Source organism: Athene cunicularia (genome assembly GCF_003259725.1).
Source record: "Athene cunicularia isolate RWA chromosome 7 unlocalized genomic scaffold, athCun1 chr7_part1, whole genome shotgun sequence".
Classification (NCBI taxonomy): Eukaryota; Metazoa; Chordata; class Aves; order Strigiformes; family Strigidae; genus Athene; species Athene cunicularia.
In genome coordinates this window covers 30,189,301-30,205,890 of record NW_020799107.1, presented here as the reverse complement: position 1 = coordinate 30,205,890, position 16,590 = coordinate 30,189,301, and the positions used below count along the sequence as shown (strand labels likewise).

General features: G+C 38.9%; 1 protein-coding gene across 8 annotated transcripts in view; it reads left to right on the top strand.

The window, feature by feature from the left end:
• Nucleotides 1-16,590, top strand: part of NCKAP5 (NCK associated protein 5) — a 384,106-nt gene that overhangs the window by 64,473 nt on the left and 303,043 nt on the right. For 5 of the 8 annotated variants that reach the window (XM_026852924.1, XM_026852927.1, XM_026852920.1 and 2 more), the window contains exon 1: nt 968-1,058. The exons of the other annotated variants lie outside the window; for them this stretch is intronic. In XM_026852924.1, coding sequence (XP_026708725.1) covers nt 981-1,058 — 78 coding nt within the window. In that variant the 5' untranslated portion in view covers nt 968-980. Of the gene's footprint in view, nt 1-967; nt 1,059-16,590 lie in introns of those variants that run through there. 8 annotated transcript variants of the gene reach the window in all.

The following is a 16,590-nucleotide window of genomic DNA, read 5'->3' as shown; positions in this document are numbered from 1 at the left end:
CCCCCCCAAGACATTGTAACATTTATTAAAAAAATTCTATCTCCTGAGACAAAATATTGCAGTGGGCTGGTAATAATTGACTTTTCAGTGTTAACTACTGTAGCTTGAAACAGCTTATGGGCTTTGCATCATTGTTTTTGCTGCTTGATATTATTAGTGCCTTTAAATTTGGAGTGCAAACTTTTGTTCCATTGAGGACGGTGTTGGCAAATTGCCTGTGCCTGAGAGACACACTGAGCCTGCAAATAAATGTACATAAGTGGAACAAAAACTGAATTCATACGAGCCTGATCATAGTAGTGTGTAGCTGCATCTTCAGCAAGTCAAACAGAAATGGCTTGTTTGCAGTCAGCAGAAATAGCTCTGGTCGTGGTGGGGTAGTTGTAGGGAGAGGGCAGCTGCAGGCCACCTCTGAGTGCTCTGATGGGGGGTCAGCCCTGTGGAAGCACTTCTTTCAGCCTCCTTTAAAAAATAGTTTGAACAACCATGTTATTTTATACTCTCTGTTGAAAAATATGTCTATATTGGAATTCCTCCTATTGCTGTGAATGATATTTTTGTATAATCTTCATTCTGTGGCAAATAATCATCAAGAAATGCTGAAAATCCAACCAAGTTCTTGTTTTCTGGACATCTTGCTATGGAACACAGAAATCATGTCTGTTTTTTTACTATGCTGGTTTCTCTGGTGCTTTAGTTTGGCAACTGTATCACCTATATATGATAATGCACTCAGGAAGAAAACTTTCAGGTCAAACAAATGACTTTGATAAACTATCAATATTTGACTAAGAGGCTGCATTGGAAGCACACCCACTTAGTTGGAATTAAAGGAGTAGGATTTAGGACAGGCGATATAATCCAACTTGACAAACTAGTTAAATATTGACAAGAAGCGGAAGAGCAGCAGCGCTCAGGCTGAAGAGAAAAGCAAGCTCTTGCTTTTCTGATTGAGCACATCCAGGATTTTCGTACCCAGAATGAATGGCTGCAGGAACCCAAATGATCCAGGCCAGTATAATGACTTGCATGGCTTATCATTTCTTCAGTTGTTGAAGGTAGGTCTGTTCTCCCGGAGAGGCAGCCCTAGTAGGTGCAGCCCCTTGTGAGGAAGCTGGGTGGATAACTCAAAGCTGGTTTAACTTCAAGGGGTTATTTTTATCGTGTTGCACAGTTGCATTCAGGCTTCTACTGTTCAAAATTTAATGAATGAAAAATAGGCAGTGAAACATAATGTGGTACATTTTCTGCCTTGTAAATCGGAATGATTATGCACATGTGTGTGTGAGTGTTGATTTTTAAATGTTTATTTTGGTGGTAGAATTATTGTAAGAGTGTGTTTAAAACCAGCTATTAGCTAATGGAGAGACCTCATTGTCAGGGGTATTAGGAGATTACAGCTTCATTTACCATAATGCACAGAGATAGTCCAAGTGTTCTGCTTTTTGTTTATGTGTTTGTTTAAATTTATTTACATACTTTAACCCATTTCCTAGCATTTTATCTTTCAACAAAATCCTTTTATAATCCAAAAGGTTAGATAGAGATGCTGCTCCACATGATAACTGAAGAGCTATGTAAATAAAACCTGACATGTTAACTGCCTTGGATTCCTGGAGTTTCATATTTGGAAATAAGAAAATGTAGTGTAGATATGGGAAACAGCCGTGTTTGCTTTTCCAACAGGGTAATTAGTCAGCAGCTGGAACTTTTGAAACAAAATAACAGGAGCCAATCACCTTCTCTCTGTTCCCACAGCAGCAGTGAAATTAGGACATAGAGGAAAATAAAAAATATGTTGGCATTTGGGGTTATTAGCACAAATGATTTTAAAACAAATAATGTATAAACCAAACTGTAAGAAGCACACAAGAGAGCAAGCAATAAAATATTCACTGTTTATATTAGCATGTAGACTCCTTGGGAGACGTTTCATAAACACGTGATGATATAGATGTCAGATATTGATTGTTATGTGCCTCCATAACTAGAGCATTGTACTGTACAATTCCAGTGTGCCATATGGCCTGAATATACCATGCAATTCATTAGTGAACATATTACAGCTTTATACAGCCTCAGAGAAACGTGGCAACATGTGATGAAATGCTTATGGACAGTAGTTTGTTGGCTCATTTACCAGTGCTTTAAATAGAACGATGCTGGGCACATTAAATTTGATGTTTGTTGCTTCTAAAGCTGGGAAATTCCCTGCACTCTTTTTTGTTAGCAGTTGCTCAGCAGGAATTGTTATGGGAAAAGAAGAGGGTTGTGGAAAGAGGAAGGTAACGTCTATCTGCAAACTGATGTACAATTGGCATGGCCTGGTTCTGCAAATACTGGGCGCAACACTCAACTCCTGTTTGGTTCTTAGGCTGAAATCACAAACACGTTCTTGATAAAAAACTTGGAGCCTGTCCCATGGTCCTATAGCCAAGGAACCAAACAGAGAAGAAAGCCATATGTGACACTATTTGATTAAGGATTAATATGCTGTGACTTCATCTCATTAGGAAAACTTAATCAATTTTGCTGCCTTATAACATGATAACCTTGGGTATCTCAAATAGCTTCAGGTCCCTGACGTGTATAGATCACTAACATCAAAATCAGCTTTGATTTTTTGTTCTGTGTAAATTTTCTAAGTGTACAGTGGCATATTGAATCCATGCTTCACAGGGTAATGCAGCCAGCATTTGGTAAAAAATGAAAAGCATTCCTTGATTACTCTTTGGACACGTCCAGAACCCTTCCACATGTAGAACTGCCTGGGTGTGACTCACTGTTGCGTTACTGGAGTTTTCTGCCATTACAGCTTTATTGAGATCAGGGGAGTTACTGCGGCTTAACTCAGAATTGCACAGTGGTGACATCAGCCTTGTTAATCCAGGAGGGAATTCTGCACATGGAAAAGCTTCCAAACTGAATATAGTTTTTCAGAAGGGAAAAATGGGACTGGGAATCCAATCCAATATAAGGAACTGACATTATTATATATAGCAAATAATGGAATGGCATATTTTCTACAAAGAATTCAGTGTTCCAATTGAAACAACGGACTTCAAAGAATGATTGAGAATATAAAAGAATACTAAAACCAAAAGGTACAAATATATATATATATGGATATTGGGAAGGGCAGTCATGATTTAAGGAAAATACTCAGAGATACTATACAAAACTTCATACAACTTTTGCATTCACAGTGTTTGTTGCAATTGCCCGGGTTGAGTTTGACCCTCTTGGGGCAAGTGTCTGACCACAGGTTGTATCTGCTCTACACTGCTGGTGGTAACCTCATGTTGCTGCTTTCCTGGTGCTGATGCAAAAGGGACTGCAACTATGGATTTCCCACTGGGGATTCCTAATATAGAGAGACTGCTTTCACGTGCCCTCAAGCTTTCAAAAGGACAGCAATTTCTTTAAACAAAAACTTCATGTAGAAGAGCAAAGAAAAAAAAATCCCTCAAATTCTTGATATGGGAGAAACTAAGAAAGAAAACCTGTAGACGGAGGTTGAAGCAGAAATGTGTGTTGTCAGGCGTGTTCTTTGCCAGAGCACAAGCTAAACGCAGAAAGGTAAATTACTGGGACAAGTGTGGACAGAGGACTGTCTGCTGGGAGTGATGCACAGAGCTCCCACATATGTTCCCATGCATCAAAGCTGTGCAAATACTTTGGAAATCTGATTAGAAAAAACAGAGATTATCCCATTCTCCAGGGAAGAGTCATTAAGGCCATGTGGGACAGTCAGTACAATGAACAGTTACATTTTCTTTTGGCTTTTATTGAAGGAAGAATCATTTCTTATGCAAACAAAGCCCAGCCATATCGTGAGTGTGAGACAGCCTCTATTCATTCATTTGGCAGTTCTTGCGAAATGTTGGAATAAGCATTAACTAGGAGGAAGTACATATGCAGGTGAACAAAATGTAGTTTAAGATGAAGCTGGGGTAAGTTTCAAGGCTTTCTCATTTTTCATTGCTGCAAGTGGACAAAGTGTGATCAGCTTTACCTCTTGTCTGAAAATAAAAGCTCAAGTAGCAGAGAGCTGCTTGTCATGAGACAAGCTCCTTGCTTTATGCCTAGCTCCAAAAGAAGCACAGCACTTAGAGATGTGCAGAAAACTTGCAATAGCACCTCTTCTCCTTGGTAACATTCTTCCCCATAGACCCTGATCATCTTAGGTGAATAGTTCAGATTTACTGGACTGGGATATCAATCCCTGGGTCTAAAACCAGGTTAATAAAGAGACAAAGGAATCAGGAAAGTTGCTCTGAGTTGGCTAGAATGAAGGAAATGTTAGGAGATTTCTGTTGGTTAGAGTAGGACTCCTACAATAACCACTGCTAGGGACCTCATTCCATGCATACTTGAATGTTAGCTCTGATTTGGCTTTGAATCTGAATGCTGACTCCGTTCTCATGCTGAATCCTGAGCCCAAATATATTTTCTCTATACCATTTTTTTTTCCCAGGCCTCGTTAATTAATAAGATCTGTGTGCATTCCAGTCCAAACTCCAGATTTTGACGTCCTATGGACTTCAGCTATTTAAAGCACAATTCCCATGAATAAGTCCTAGTAAATAAGAGTCAGCAGGAAGTTATCATTTCTTGCTCAAAAAGTAGTGAGTGCTAAATTAAATAAATACCATGTCTTTTTAATGTTCTGTCACACAGACTAAAATCAGATAGAGCTTTTATTGAATCTGGCCCAGAGGTTATGAAATACAAATATAATGAATTTGATTTGATTCTCCTGCTTGTTTCACTGTAGTCAGATAAAATGTTTTTGCTTATGGAGACATATGAAACATTTTGAACAAATCCAGCAGTACTTTCAATCTGCGTCTCAGAAACCTGTAAGAAAGTATTGTAGTTTGGGGAAAACTTAACTTTCAATGATCAGACTTAACATATTCTTTTTTAGTCAGTTGTCACTTAATATCATGCTCCTATTTATGCAGTGAAAACCCTGGAGCTGTTCTGTGTGATTGAGCTAAACCAAATGTTTGGCAGGAGAATGGGGATTTTAAAAATTAGAAGATGCTCCTTTTGGTGTCTGGTTTTATTTAACTATGGAAACAGAAGCTTGAGAGGAACAAAATTTTACTTTGTGATTAAATGGGTGAAAATAAAATTCCATGTAAAGTTTCCTATATGAAGCAAGATATTTTGAGTTTTCATGCTAGTTTGAAAAAGAATACAACATCTGTTTTGGTAATGTTTTTCATTGTATTTTTTATCAATTTCAACAAAGCCAAGGAGAACAGCAAAGATGTTGTAAGAACCATTGCTAAGCCAAGTTTACAAATTGGCTTTAAAAGTGATTAATAACCACTCAACATAAGCAGGCAATATAATGTAATCACATTTGGGTAAGAAAGACACAAGGGGTTTCAGCAGGCTCTCCCTGCAAATGCTACAGAAAATATTTTTCTTTAGTTACATTTTATGTTTCTGTTAAAGTTCCCTTTAGCATCGAAAGGAATTTTATCCTGGAAAGAAACATGGATTTGTCCATTATTACAGAAACAGCCACCTTCCCTTAAATAAACAGGGACATCTCTGGTTCTGTGACAGTAATATAACACTGATCCAGTGGCTGCACTCTCTTGATTGTGTAGTTCTCCCTAATCACAGTATCTCTGTGTAGGATATAGCTTCAACTCAGGATGAGTTTTGAGGAAAGAATCTTTGCAACTTATATTTTCTTTGGATTGTGTTCTGATCCTTGGCCCTGCCTAGGACAGAAATAAAATTGCATGGCAGCTCCTCCCTGAGATTGGGGCTTTTGAAATCCAATTTGGGGATTTTAGATTTGAAAGGTGACCTGAATCCTTCTCAAACTTCTCCATCTACTGGGCTCATTTCTCCTATGTAATTCATTTTTCAGGCTCCAAAATATGACATAAAATGATATTTTAGAAGATGTATTATATGGAATATGTTGAATATCTTCAAAGCTTAATAGGAAAATAAACTGGAGATAGCTATGTGTTTTTAGAAGCAAGAACAGAAATGCAGTGTCAGCAGTGTATAGTAAAAGAAATGTACTTCTAAAAATCAAAAGGATAGAAGATTTTATTTAATTCTTTGTAACTATATCTTAACTTCTACTAAGGACTCTTTATGTTCTATATGAAAGTAAAGCATGGCTTTGTGAATTATGGAAAACAATCAATTAGCACCTTACAGGTAAAACTGTTGTCAAAATGTAGTGGGCAAAGCCTGTCTGACCCTTCAGCATATCAGCCTAGATAGTGATAGTGCCTCTGTTACCACAGTTTGCTGTGATTCCATATGGTCTATCTGCAGACTGCCAGACATATGGGAAGAGAAAAGCTTGGATTGCACATACGATGACAGGCCAGCTAAAGCCTTCAGATATTCTGCAGTAAGGTCCGGTTGGCTCAAAGGGTTTGTTTTTCTCCATATCACACTTGAGCGTGCTAATTGTCAGGTGAGTCACTGCAGACATTTCTAGCCTTTTTGACTTAATACTTTACATCGATTTTTAATTCAAAAGTACTTATTTACAGTATACAGTCACAGGCACAGAAATCAATCTAGTTCCCCATAATTTTAGTCAAACAAACATCTGTTTGGCAAAATATTTACTAGTCCATGCCAGTACCTAATAAGGCACATAGAGAAAACACTGACTGAAGGAAGTAAAGGAAAAACAGGACAAAAAAGACACTCAGTGGATGGAACTGCTAAACGGTAGGTATTCCCTGTAACTGCTACATTAACTTAAGGGCTTTGCTGGACTGCTGGTGGACTGGGCTGTATGACACAGTAGGTGCCTGTGACCTAGAAGGCAGTGGCGCTCCATGCCCTGTGTACTTTACCTCTGTTTATTCATGTTACATCTTTTGTCTCAGAATTGAACTTTTGTTTCATGTGCTGTATGTACAAGTATATTCATGGAAGTCAGTACTGATATTATTAATATTCTCAATTTATCAGTAGCAGTGGTTTTCACTTGTGAATGTTGGTAAACTTCAGTAGTGCAAGATACAAGTCTGTTCTGCAGAAGCTTAGAAGTCCTGAGGAAACAGGTCAGGTAGAGAGATCTGATCTGGGCAAAGAAATTCCCCAGTTTAAAACATTTTTGAACTAGGAGTAAGAGCTTTTGCTAGTATGTTTGATGGAGTGATACTCAAAAGTAGACAAGCGTAATACAGACAGGGAAATCTCTGAATTATTTTCCGCTCCACTCCTGAGGTACATCTAAATCCTGGTTTTGTCTCTGGTTTATAAAATGTGTTTTAAGAACTACATTATTTTAATGTGTTTTTTTCCCTTGCAGTCTAAACTGCAGAGCAGTGTCAGTGCTATCAGCTGTACATACACACCATTGGGTTCCTGGGTGTCACTCCTGGCACTGCACTGCACTTCCAGCTCATGCTGGGGAGGCTCTGTGCAGGCACCTCTCTTTCATGCTTGGCATTTGTTCTTCTGTCTTTTGTGTTCTGTAATCTTTCCTCTCCTATTCCAGGTCTTGGCTGGGTTTCCTGTGGAATCATTTTTCAAATTTGACATCCTGAAATCCCTTTTCTGACATCAGCCAAACCTCTTTGCCCCTCATCACTGTCCTCACTATCAGTCACCTGCAGTCAGCTGGGCTCCCAGTGTCAGTCCGCTTCTTCCTTAACTCATATCAATTTACATCAGTTCTCTACATTGCACAGAGATCAACTGTGGCTGACTTAAGTCATTCATTTAGAAGCCACTAAAATATTTATGAACAACTTTTCTATGAAATATTTTGTAATAGTAATCAGAACTTCTTTATCTTTCTAGGGAGGCATTAGGAAACGTAGCAGATCTGCTAACATCTGGACATTGTGTTGTTTGAGAGATGAGTTAATGCAATGGCATTTTAGATGTAATGACCTAAATACTCTTTCAGCTGACTGTAAAGTAAATGGACAAATGAAGCACGTTGTTGTTTATGCTTCATTGTGTAATGTTTTAATACTCTGTCATGTTTGGTGACAAGGACTTCAGCTTATACTTTTATTAACTTTATTGACAATCTTAAGTAGAACTATATAATCCTGAGGAAAATCTATCAAGTAGCTGGGTTTTTTCCTCTAAGTTCTCTGAACTCACCACCCTGTGACAAAAGTTAAGTATGTTGCTGTGCTGTGCAGTGCTCCCCAGTGCTCCTGCTGGGCCAGGACAAATCAAAGGCTGAGCTAGAGCCGTACCTTCAAGCTGGCTCTCAGCACTTTGTGTCACCTTTCTGTGACCAGCCCAGGACTGATGTATTGATGCTCTATTTGTTCCTCCATATGAGCAGCTGGGCTCAAAACCTGACCCTTAAGAAAGGCTTAGTAAAGGCTCATGTCTTAGAGGGAAAGACCTCGTTCAGCTCCTATTGCTGTCTGAGCTGAGACTGGGACAAGGATCAGCTCACACTGAGCTTTGTGAGGGAAGGGGAAAACTCTGTTAGGTGAACTCTGCTTTGTTCTCCAAGAGGGCATTTAAGGCTGGGGCCCATAAAAATCTGGGGTGTTGCAATGTCTGACCTCTATGGCTATAGAGCCAGAGCCTGCCATGAGATGTGGGGTGCTGCATTTCTGGTGCATTTGGAGCTTTCACAGAATAAGGAGAGGAGGTGCCTCAAAGGGGGCTGTGTGGTAGCCAGCAGCCTGAGCATGGAGGTGCCTTGCTCTACTCCCTGTGTGTCAGGTGCCCCATTTAGAGGCTGCAGGCAAGTACCATCCAGACACTTATAATCAAGAGTCCAGAGCTGTCTCTGGACAGCTATTCCTCCTACAATAATACTAATCAAACAAAGATGTTTGGCAAAACATTTACTAATCACTGCCAGTACCTAATAGATAAATACATTCTAGTTCTGCTTTAGAGTGTGGTGGGTTGGGTTTTGTTTTTTTTTGTTTTTTTTTTTTTTAATTCAGTGGTTATCTAAAGCAAAGACTCTAGCTCATCCTTTGTAGCAGAGCATCCTCTAGCTAGGGTCCTGCCAAGAGGACCATGTTGCATAGCAAACTTTCTGTCTATTGTCCAACTGAAGCTCCCACAGAGGTTGATAGTTTGTGGTTTTACCTGTAAGTTTTAATCATGGCAAATGCTTCATGGATTGTAGTGAGGGAACAATTAGAGTAAGAACTGTGGAGTTCCTCTCCTGTAATAAAAATTTGTGTGAAGTACAGAACTTCAGGGATTGACATGTTAAGGATATATATAGCTATAGCTAATGCACAGCATTTATTGGAACATGCGTCAATAAATCTTCCTTTTATAGGATATATAACTACAAGGAGAAGGGAGAGTGGGAAAATTGTAAGTGGAAAGTCTTTTATTTGCCAAAGCTCTGTGTTTTAGACATCTTACGTAGTCAGTTATATATTGTACAAAGACAGACTAGGAATAGAAAATCTGGCGAGCATCACTAGGATTTTTCTGTTCTTGCCTGACAGTAATCTGTGCTTTCTTTACACTCCGATTATCAGTTTTCAGTTACTTTTTGTGCTCCCAACTTGGAATTAAATGCGATGAACCATGTGTAAAAATCAGAATTTGTTCTGGCAAACAGATGGACTGGTTACTCTTTCTGTGCTGTGCATGAAGCCGTGTGATCTGCTCAGAGGTATCTCCGGTGAGCAGAGCTAAGGCCACAAATGGATCTGTGTAGCTGAAGATGTAAAGTTGAAGATACTGCCTGTTCAACACCACAAATAACATGGGTTATTAATAACACAGGTCTCATGTTATTAATAGTTTCCTTGGTTCCATTTTATACAAAACAGTCACACATCTTTTGGACCCCCAGTCTGCAGAGTAATTTACAAGCATACGCTCTTTTAGAGTCTTTCAAACTCTGCTGCACGAGTAAATAAATGGTGGCAGCTTTATAAAACCCTTGACTCTGTTCCAGCATTTAAAACTTCTGTTTATCCAGGATTCAGCAAGGACAGAAATTACTTTCATGACAGAACCCTAGTAATGCTCCCTGCTAAAGCTCGGTTCCTTGAGATACCATTCATTACCTCTGAAATGTATGTCTACTGTATATTGGCTCCAGGCAGAATAGGGCAAACACTTTTAATGAAGAAGAGCTGGATTTTTCTCCTTGATCCATGTAAGTCAGCCTCTGATGTTATCTTGGAGATAACTAACAAACATTGAGTTTAAAATAGAATGGCAACAAGCTGCTAGCCCCTAGTCAGGAACCCCTCCAGAGCTTCTCAGTGTGCTGCTCTGCACCCAGAGGGGTTACTCTTCAATGTTAATGTAAATATGTCCAGGGAATTATAAAGATGAGGAAGTTTAAATGTAAACAAAATAGTAAAACTAGCACAAATAGCACAGCAAGTTATCAGGAAGTGACAGTATTTATAAAGAGCATTGAAAGAGGACAGAGATGGAGAGGACACAGATGAGTGCAACGTGTCAGTGGACACGAGTTCCCATGGGGAGAAGGGTGAGGGTGGGGTGGGAGTCCTAAGTCCTACCCTTCTTCCCTGCCCATCGCAGTGAGAAGCTCTGCACATGGACCAGTCCTGGAAGTCTGCATCTCTGCATGCTTTAGGGAAACTTTTTTTTTTTTTTTTAATCAAGAGAACCATTATATTTTAAAAGCATGCAAAATGAAATGCTAAGTGGTATCAAGGTCACAAAGGACACCAGACTAAAACAACAACTTAAAAATTATTTCTGTTTTCAGTGCGCTGTTCCTTGGTTTAGGAGTTATCAGCCCCTTGCAGGTTAGGGAGTGGTTTTTCCTTAGCTGAGGTCAAGGACCTTACTGTAAGGACCTGTGTGTGCTTTGTTGCAAATACAAAATAAGGTGCAATATGGCCATCTCCTGTCTTAGCTAACAAAATTGTGGTAGCGTGCCATGATGTGAGCATGCCCTCAGAAATAAAAGAAATGCCACACAGAAAAACACTTAGCACTTGTCTGATTTCCCTTCATAGCTTGTATTACACTTCTCAAGTACTTTGCAGTGCTTGGATGTTTTTTTAGCCTGAAATAAGGTGCAGTTTTTCTGTATGAAGAACAAAAGTAAGACGAGTGATAACTCAGAAGTTACCTAATGAAGAAGTGTCCTGTTTGCTTCCTGGAGACAGGGTCTCCCACCTGGGTTTCTGCTTTTTATTTCAGCACTGCTGGCAGCTTCAGATTGGTTAGAACAGAGCATTTGAATGTGCAGGTTCCTACTGTCATGTATTTAAATCGTCTCACCAGTACGATGTGTTGCTTTGATTGAATGGCCATAGATCTTCCATGCATCCCTGACACTGACAGTGCTTCAGTCACACAGTGAAGGAATTAAATACCAAGTAGTATGTGACCATAATCATGAATAATACATAACATGGGGTTCAGATTAAGTATAAAAACTTCGTTTGTTAAAATAGTTAGGTAATGATAAAGGAACTCTTTTGTTCCACAGACTGTTTTGGAATGTGCATTTACATGTTTATTATATTAATTCATTATAACATCTTTTTTATTAAAGGTAGGAATGTATCAATCTAACTTTAAAAGTCTCCATGCTTAAATACTCTCAAAGGCCCTAACTTGTGGACAGTAGCTTCCCTGCATCTCTTGAGCTTGCCTTTATTTAAGAAAGGGCTTAACTGTATATGTGAGGGTGGCAGGCTTTGCTCTGGTAAAGAAAGACACATCTGGATTCCCCAGACATGTTTATCAGTTCACTGATCTATTCTAACCTGGATAACGAGAAGTTACAGAATTAGACTTTTTTATATAACTAATATTCTACTCCATGATGAATGGATTGTCTCTTCTCATACAAGAGATTATGAGTATCAGCAGAGTATCTTCAGAGTATCCATATCAGTACATACTCTACAGATTACATGTTATGGAGAGACTCACTAAATTATGTCTTTACCTTTTAAACAGTATTTCAAATATAGGTAAATGGCTGTAATCTGTATTACTGGGTCAGATTTGGTAGATTATTTTCTAGAGTAAATAAATTAGATTATGCTGGTCTGTAGATGAATTGTAATATTGGGGCCAGTCTTAAGCAAAAGCTATGAGTATCTCCTGAAGCATGTTACAGTCTGCACAAAAGATGTGATCTCCAGAGCACAGTAGCTTTACTTACTTTACATATTTCTTACTTAATCTGAATTAATGTGACCAAGTGTGCAGTTACACTGAATATGCATTTAATTGTTTTTAAAACGATGTGCACACATTTTGTCCAATTTATTTCAGTGCAGGACAGAAGAGGTACATTACTGTTCTTTGCACCCTGAAAGATGCTCTGGGAAATTAGGTAGTCAAATCAGAAGTGTTACAGGGGTTTTGTGAGCTTCTTTCCAACTGCTGTTTGGATTTTTATGGGAACAAAAGTTTGCTTGGCTTGGGATTTTAGTTGTGACAACCAAAACTCAGATGCTATATTGTTCTGCACTTGCTTGGCTGCCTTCATAGAGATATTTGTGAGCTTGCACACCTTTCATTTGAAACGAAGTGGAAAATCTCCAGCACTGAGTCTGGTTTGGGGTTTCATCACATAACTTTTAAGCTACCATAATCTACAGTGAATTTTCACTAAAATAAGCTACATGTTTCCTCAGAGTCAGTGAAGAGAGTAATCAAATGTGGATTAGCTGCTAAAAACTCTTATGAAAACTTATTTTCAGTATGTGAAAGGGAAAGAAAATGATTACTCTGTCTCCATGATGAAATGGAGATAAATAATTTTAAAATCAGCTGTCCTTTTCACACTGTCTCTAACATCCATGATACTCTGTGCACTTTGTACTAGTGTCAGATAGAGAAAGCTCATGAATGATGTACCTTTGTAGGCATAGCTGCAATAGTTTCAGCCCTATATGTCTTCCTATGAAGGTTAAATAAATAAAACAAGCGGTCAGTAGCTGGTTCTTGAATTCATGCTGAAAAACAAGATTTAACACCCTTTCAGCAGTGTAAGGTTGAATTTATTACAAGAGAACTCGGTGATAAAAAAACCTAAAACTTTTCTCCGAACTACAGAAAATTGAGATTTTTCAGTTCCTCAATTTATAAAGTTCTTGCCTACCTTCAGGAAGCACTGGGCAATGTTCTGTGTTTCAGCTCCTTTCAGGTTTTTAAAAGATGCTTGGTTTATGTATATCACCTACCAGTTGTGGTGATGGTTGCCATATGGCACTAACATGAAGTAACATCTCAAAGATCAGGTGTCAGTCTACAAATGACAGAAGTTGAGGTGTCCTACAGAAATTCTTACTCCTTTTTCCGTAAGTTTTGTGAGTTTTGGGTTTTTTTTGTTCTAAAATCCCACAAAGCACTTCCTGGCAATGACAACACTTCCTGGCATCACACTTGTGTGAAGTATCAGAACAATATCATCAGACTTCCGTGTAATCTATTGAAATTTCCTAGGTACCCTTTTACACCAATTTTATCTCTGTTAATTCACTTCAAAGCATGAGATAATTTCAAGTTTGGATATCTCCTGATGCTATAGATCACTACAATTTTCTTCTCTCCAGTGTGTTTACTAGCCCTTCAGCTTTGTTTGTGAGCAAATTTGACCATGGCTGAACCTATATCAAAAGGAGCATTCGACAAAGCACTACTCGTTAGCCCTTAAATTTGTTATTTGTTAGCCGACTTACATTCCCGCACAGCAATCCAAGCAGACAGAGAGGCATAGAGGGAGCCTTGACAGGAATGAAGGGACTCTGCTGGAGGACTGATGAATGCACAATTGATGCGTTCTACAACAGCATGACAGCCTCTTTTAATTGCACTCTGAGTGGAGCTGCTTTGTGCACTTGTGGGAAGTGCTCTGGCAGCTAATTTTTAAGCTTCATCTACAACCAGTTGATAGTTGCGACCCAAGCTATTTGACATACACCTGGCCAGCCCAGTGAACACATTCATGACTCATAATACTGATTATTACAGAGCATTATATATAGGAATGAAGCTGAATAGCCTGAAAAATCTGCAGGTGGAGTTCCAGTCCACACAGCAACATAAGTCATATGGCCATCACCCTGGTTTTCTGTTCCCTGTGCTGACTCTCTGTTGAGTAGACAGATCAGTCCAAGGTCTCAACACCTCATCTTGGAAAGCATCTATTGACTGGGTCTTGCTACCTTCAGGGTTGCTTCTCCTAACATCTATCATCTTCCAAACAGGTGCATCCCAAAGAGCAGAGAAGCTACTTTTACTGTGCAAAGTTTGAGACTGTAGGAAATAGAAATTTTTCCAGAAGCCATGTAAAATAAAGATAATACCAACTCTCCTAAGAATTAAAGGTCAAATTTGTTTCTTCAGTCTTAAATTTACATCAGTAATTTCATCCCACATATAACCTACTGAGCTGCCTCAGTTGAGTACACAAACGGACACAGTAAATTAGGCTATTTCTCCTGCAGAATGAGAAGGGAAAGATAAAATGGATCGTTTATTATTTCTCCTTTTAGATGTCCTGAGTTTCTTGGATAAGCTGGTGGAGGGGACCATGTAGATTGCAGCTTAGGGAAGATGTATGAAATATGCCCAAAAGACCTGCAGTTGTGTGATTGTCCATGATTTCCAACTCCTACCTGTCACTGGGCATATGTGCATGTCTGGGGTGTGAATAGGGGATACTAACAACTCTCAGCACTTATTTCTTTCTTTCTTTTGTTCTTCATGCTTTCTTTGTTTGAAACTATCTGAGCTGCATCACCAAAGACAAAAATATTAAGCCTTGCAAGCTATTAATACATGTTATCTAGTAATTTTTCTTAATTAACCCAAAAGACTGAACTGTGGAAATACTTTCCCTCCTAGTGACATTAATCTAAAAATATGACTACAGTCCTGACTGGCAAAAAATCTCATGTTTAGTTAGAAAATACTTAATGTGGTATCCTCAATGGGATCAGTCCCCTCAGATTCTCAGGTCTGGGAAGAGCAGTCAGGAATCATCAGGGCTGTCACCTCCGGCATTACCTATCACCAGGTGCTTCATGCCACATTGCAGCTGGCATTTCAACATGAACCTTGCTTCAGAAATGTCAGTCTTAGACCTTTGAGATAAGGGCTAGTCAAAGACAGCCTGTTCACAGAGATCTTTCTATTTGGTATATATGTAGCTGTATAAGGTAGGAACACAAAAGGATGATCTCAAAAAACTGATGTTGGTGCCCACATATGAGGCATGTGATAAGTTCAGTGGGGCTCAAATAATTCATTTTTGGTTTGCGGTGTTAGAGCTTTGCTTAATTCAGATCCAAATGCAGGTAGTGAATGCCTGTACATTTTGAAAGTAGAGTACATGTGTGGTTCCGGGTGCTGGCTGGACCTGTGTGACATGTGCAAAGTTTTCTTTGCTGTCAATTTGATCTTGTAATTCTGAGATTTGGAATGCTGATAGTGAGGGAGGATGATCCATCCCAGGATGATTGTTCGTTCTGTCATGAGCAACCTAAAAGTTGTGAGACGTTATTAAAGGCTGTGCTCTTTTCCATGTCAACTTTAACGCATATGCAATATGATAGCCAAAGCCTTTAGCTTCTCCTTGTTCTGGTCAAAGCACTGAGCTGTGAAATAATGCTTGGAATTGATCACAGATGCATAACACAGTCCACCTAATGTGATAAAACTCCTTTTGGTATAAGGCACAATTATATAGAATAGGAATGCAAGCACACAATGAGTGTACTTTATAAATTGGATAATAAAATAAATGTTCATTGTTACTTTAGGACTCTAATGTTATTCACAAGTGTCTATGGATCTTAATGGAATAAATGCAATATCTGAAGGTGGAGAATACTAGAGCTTAGTTTGGCATAAATTGCTTGATTATTGGAACTTCCTATTAGAATTTCCTGTAAAGCTCATTTATGGAAATAATTAGAAACAAACTCTTCAGATCCACTTTGCCAGACTAATCTTCTTTACAAATTGCCACTCTAAAGTAATATCTGGCTCTCTGTTCTGAGAAACTTTATCACAAGGAAGAAATGCAATATTAGGTTTGAAAATTAATACATGATAATCTTCTGATGAGTGTTGGACAGCACGTAATGAGCTTATGCTTTCACAAACAATGGAGTGAGAAAAATATTGCTGAAATGAAGGAGGAGAGCTGGGATGAGTCTGAATCTTTTTGAGATACATTTCATACCTTAGAGGATATATAGAGCTCTAGTATCTGATTTGCAGCTGAACAAGGTAAATGGAGTTGTGACTCTTGGAAAGACTTACTCAGTTTTTAGGGAGCTAGGCTTGAATAGAGGTGATCAGGACTAGTTTTTTGAGACTTGAAACAATAAAAGGGTGCTTGTACCCTGGCTCAGGCTGAGATAAGTATAGAGCCGTAAGTGCAACGTAAATTCTTCTCTGCTGGCTGAACACCTCCACAAACATGGCAAATTGGAGATGATGGATGCTGGAAGACAGACTTTAATTTTCTGACTCCAGACAGAAATATGAAGGGTTGACCATCTGCAAAGTCAACTTCTTAAGGCACCGGCTGCTTGCTACTCTCTTACAGCAGCTTTCATGGTTGGGCTTTCTCTCGACCTCAGAGGACAGAAAGTTGAAATGCCTCATTTAAAAACA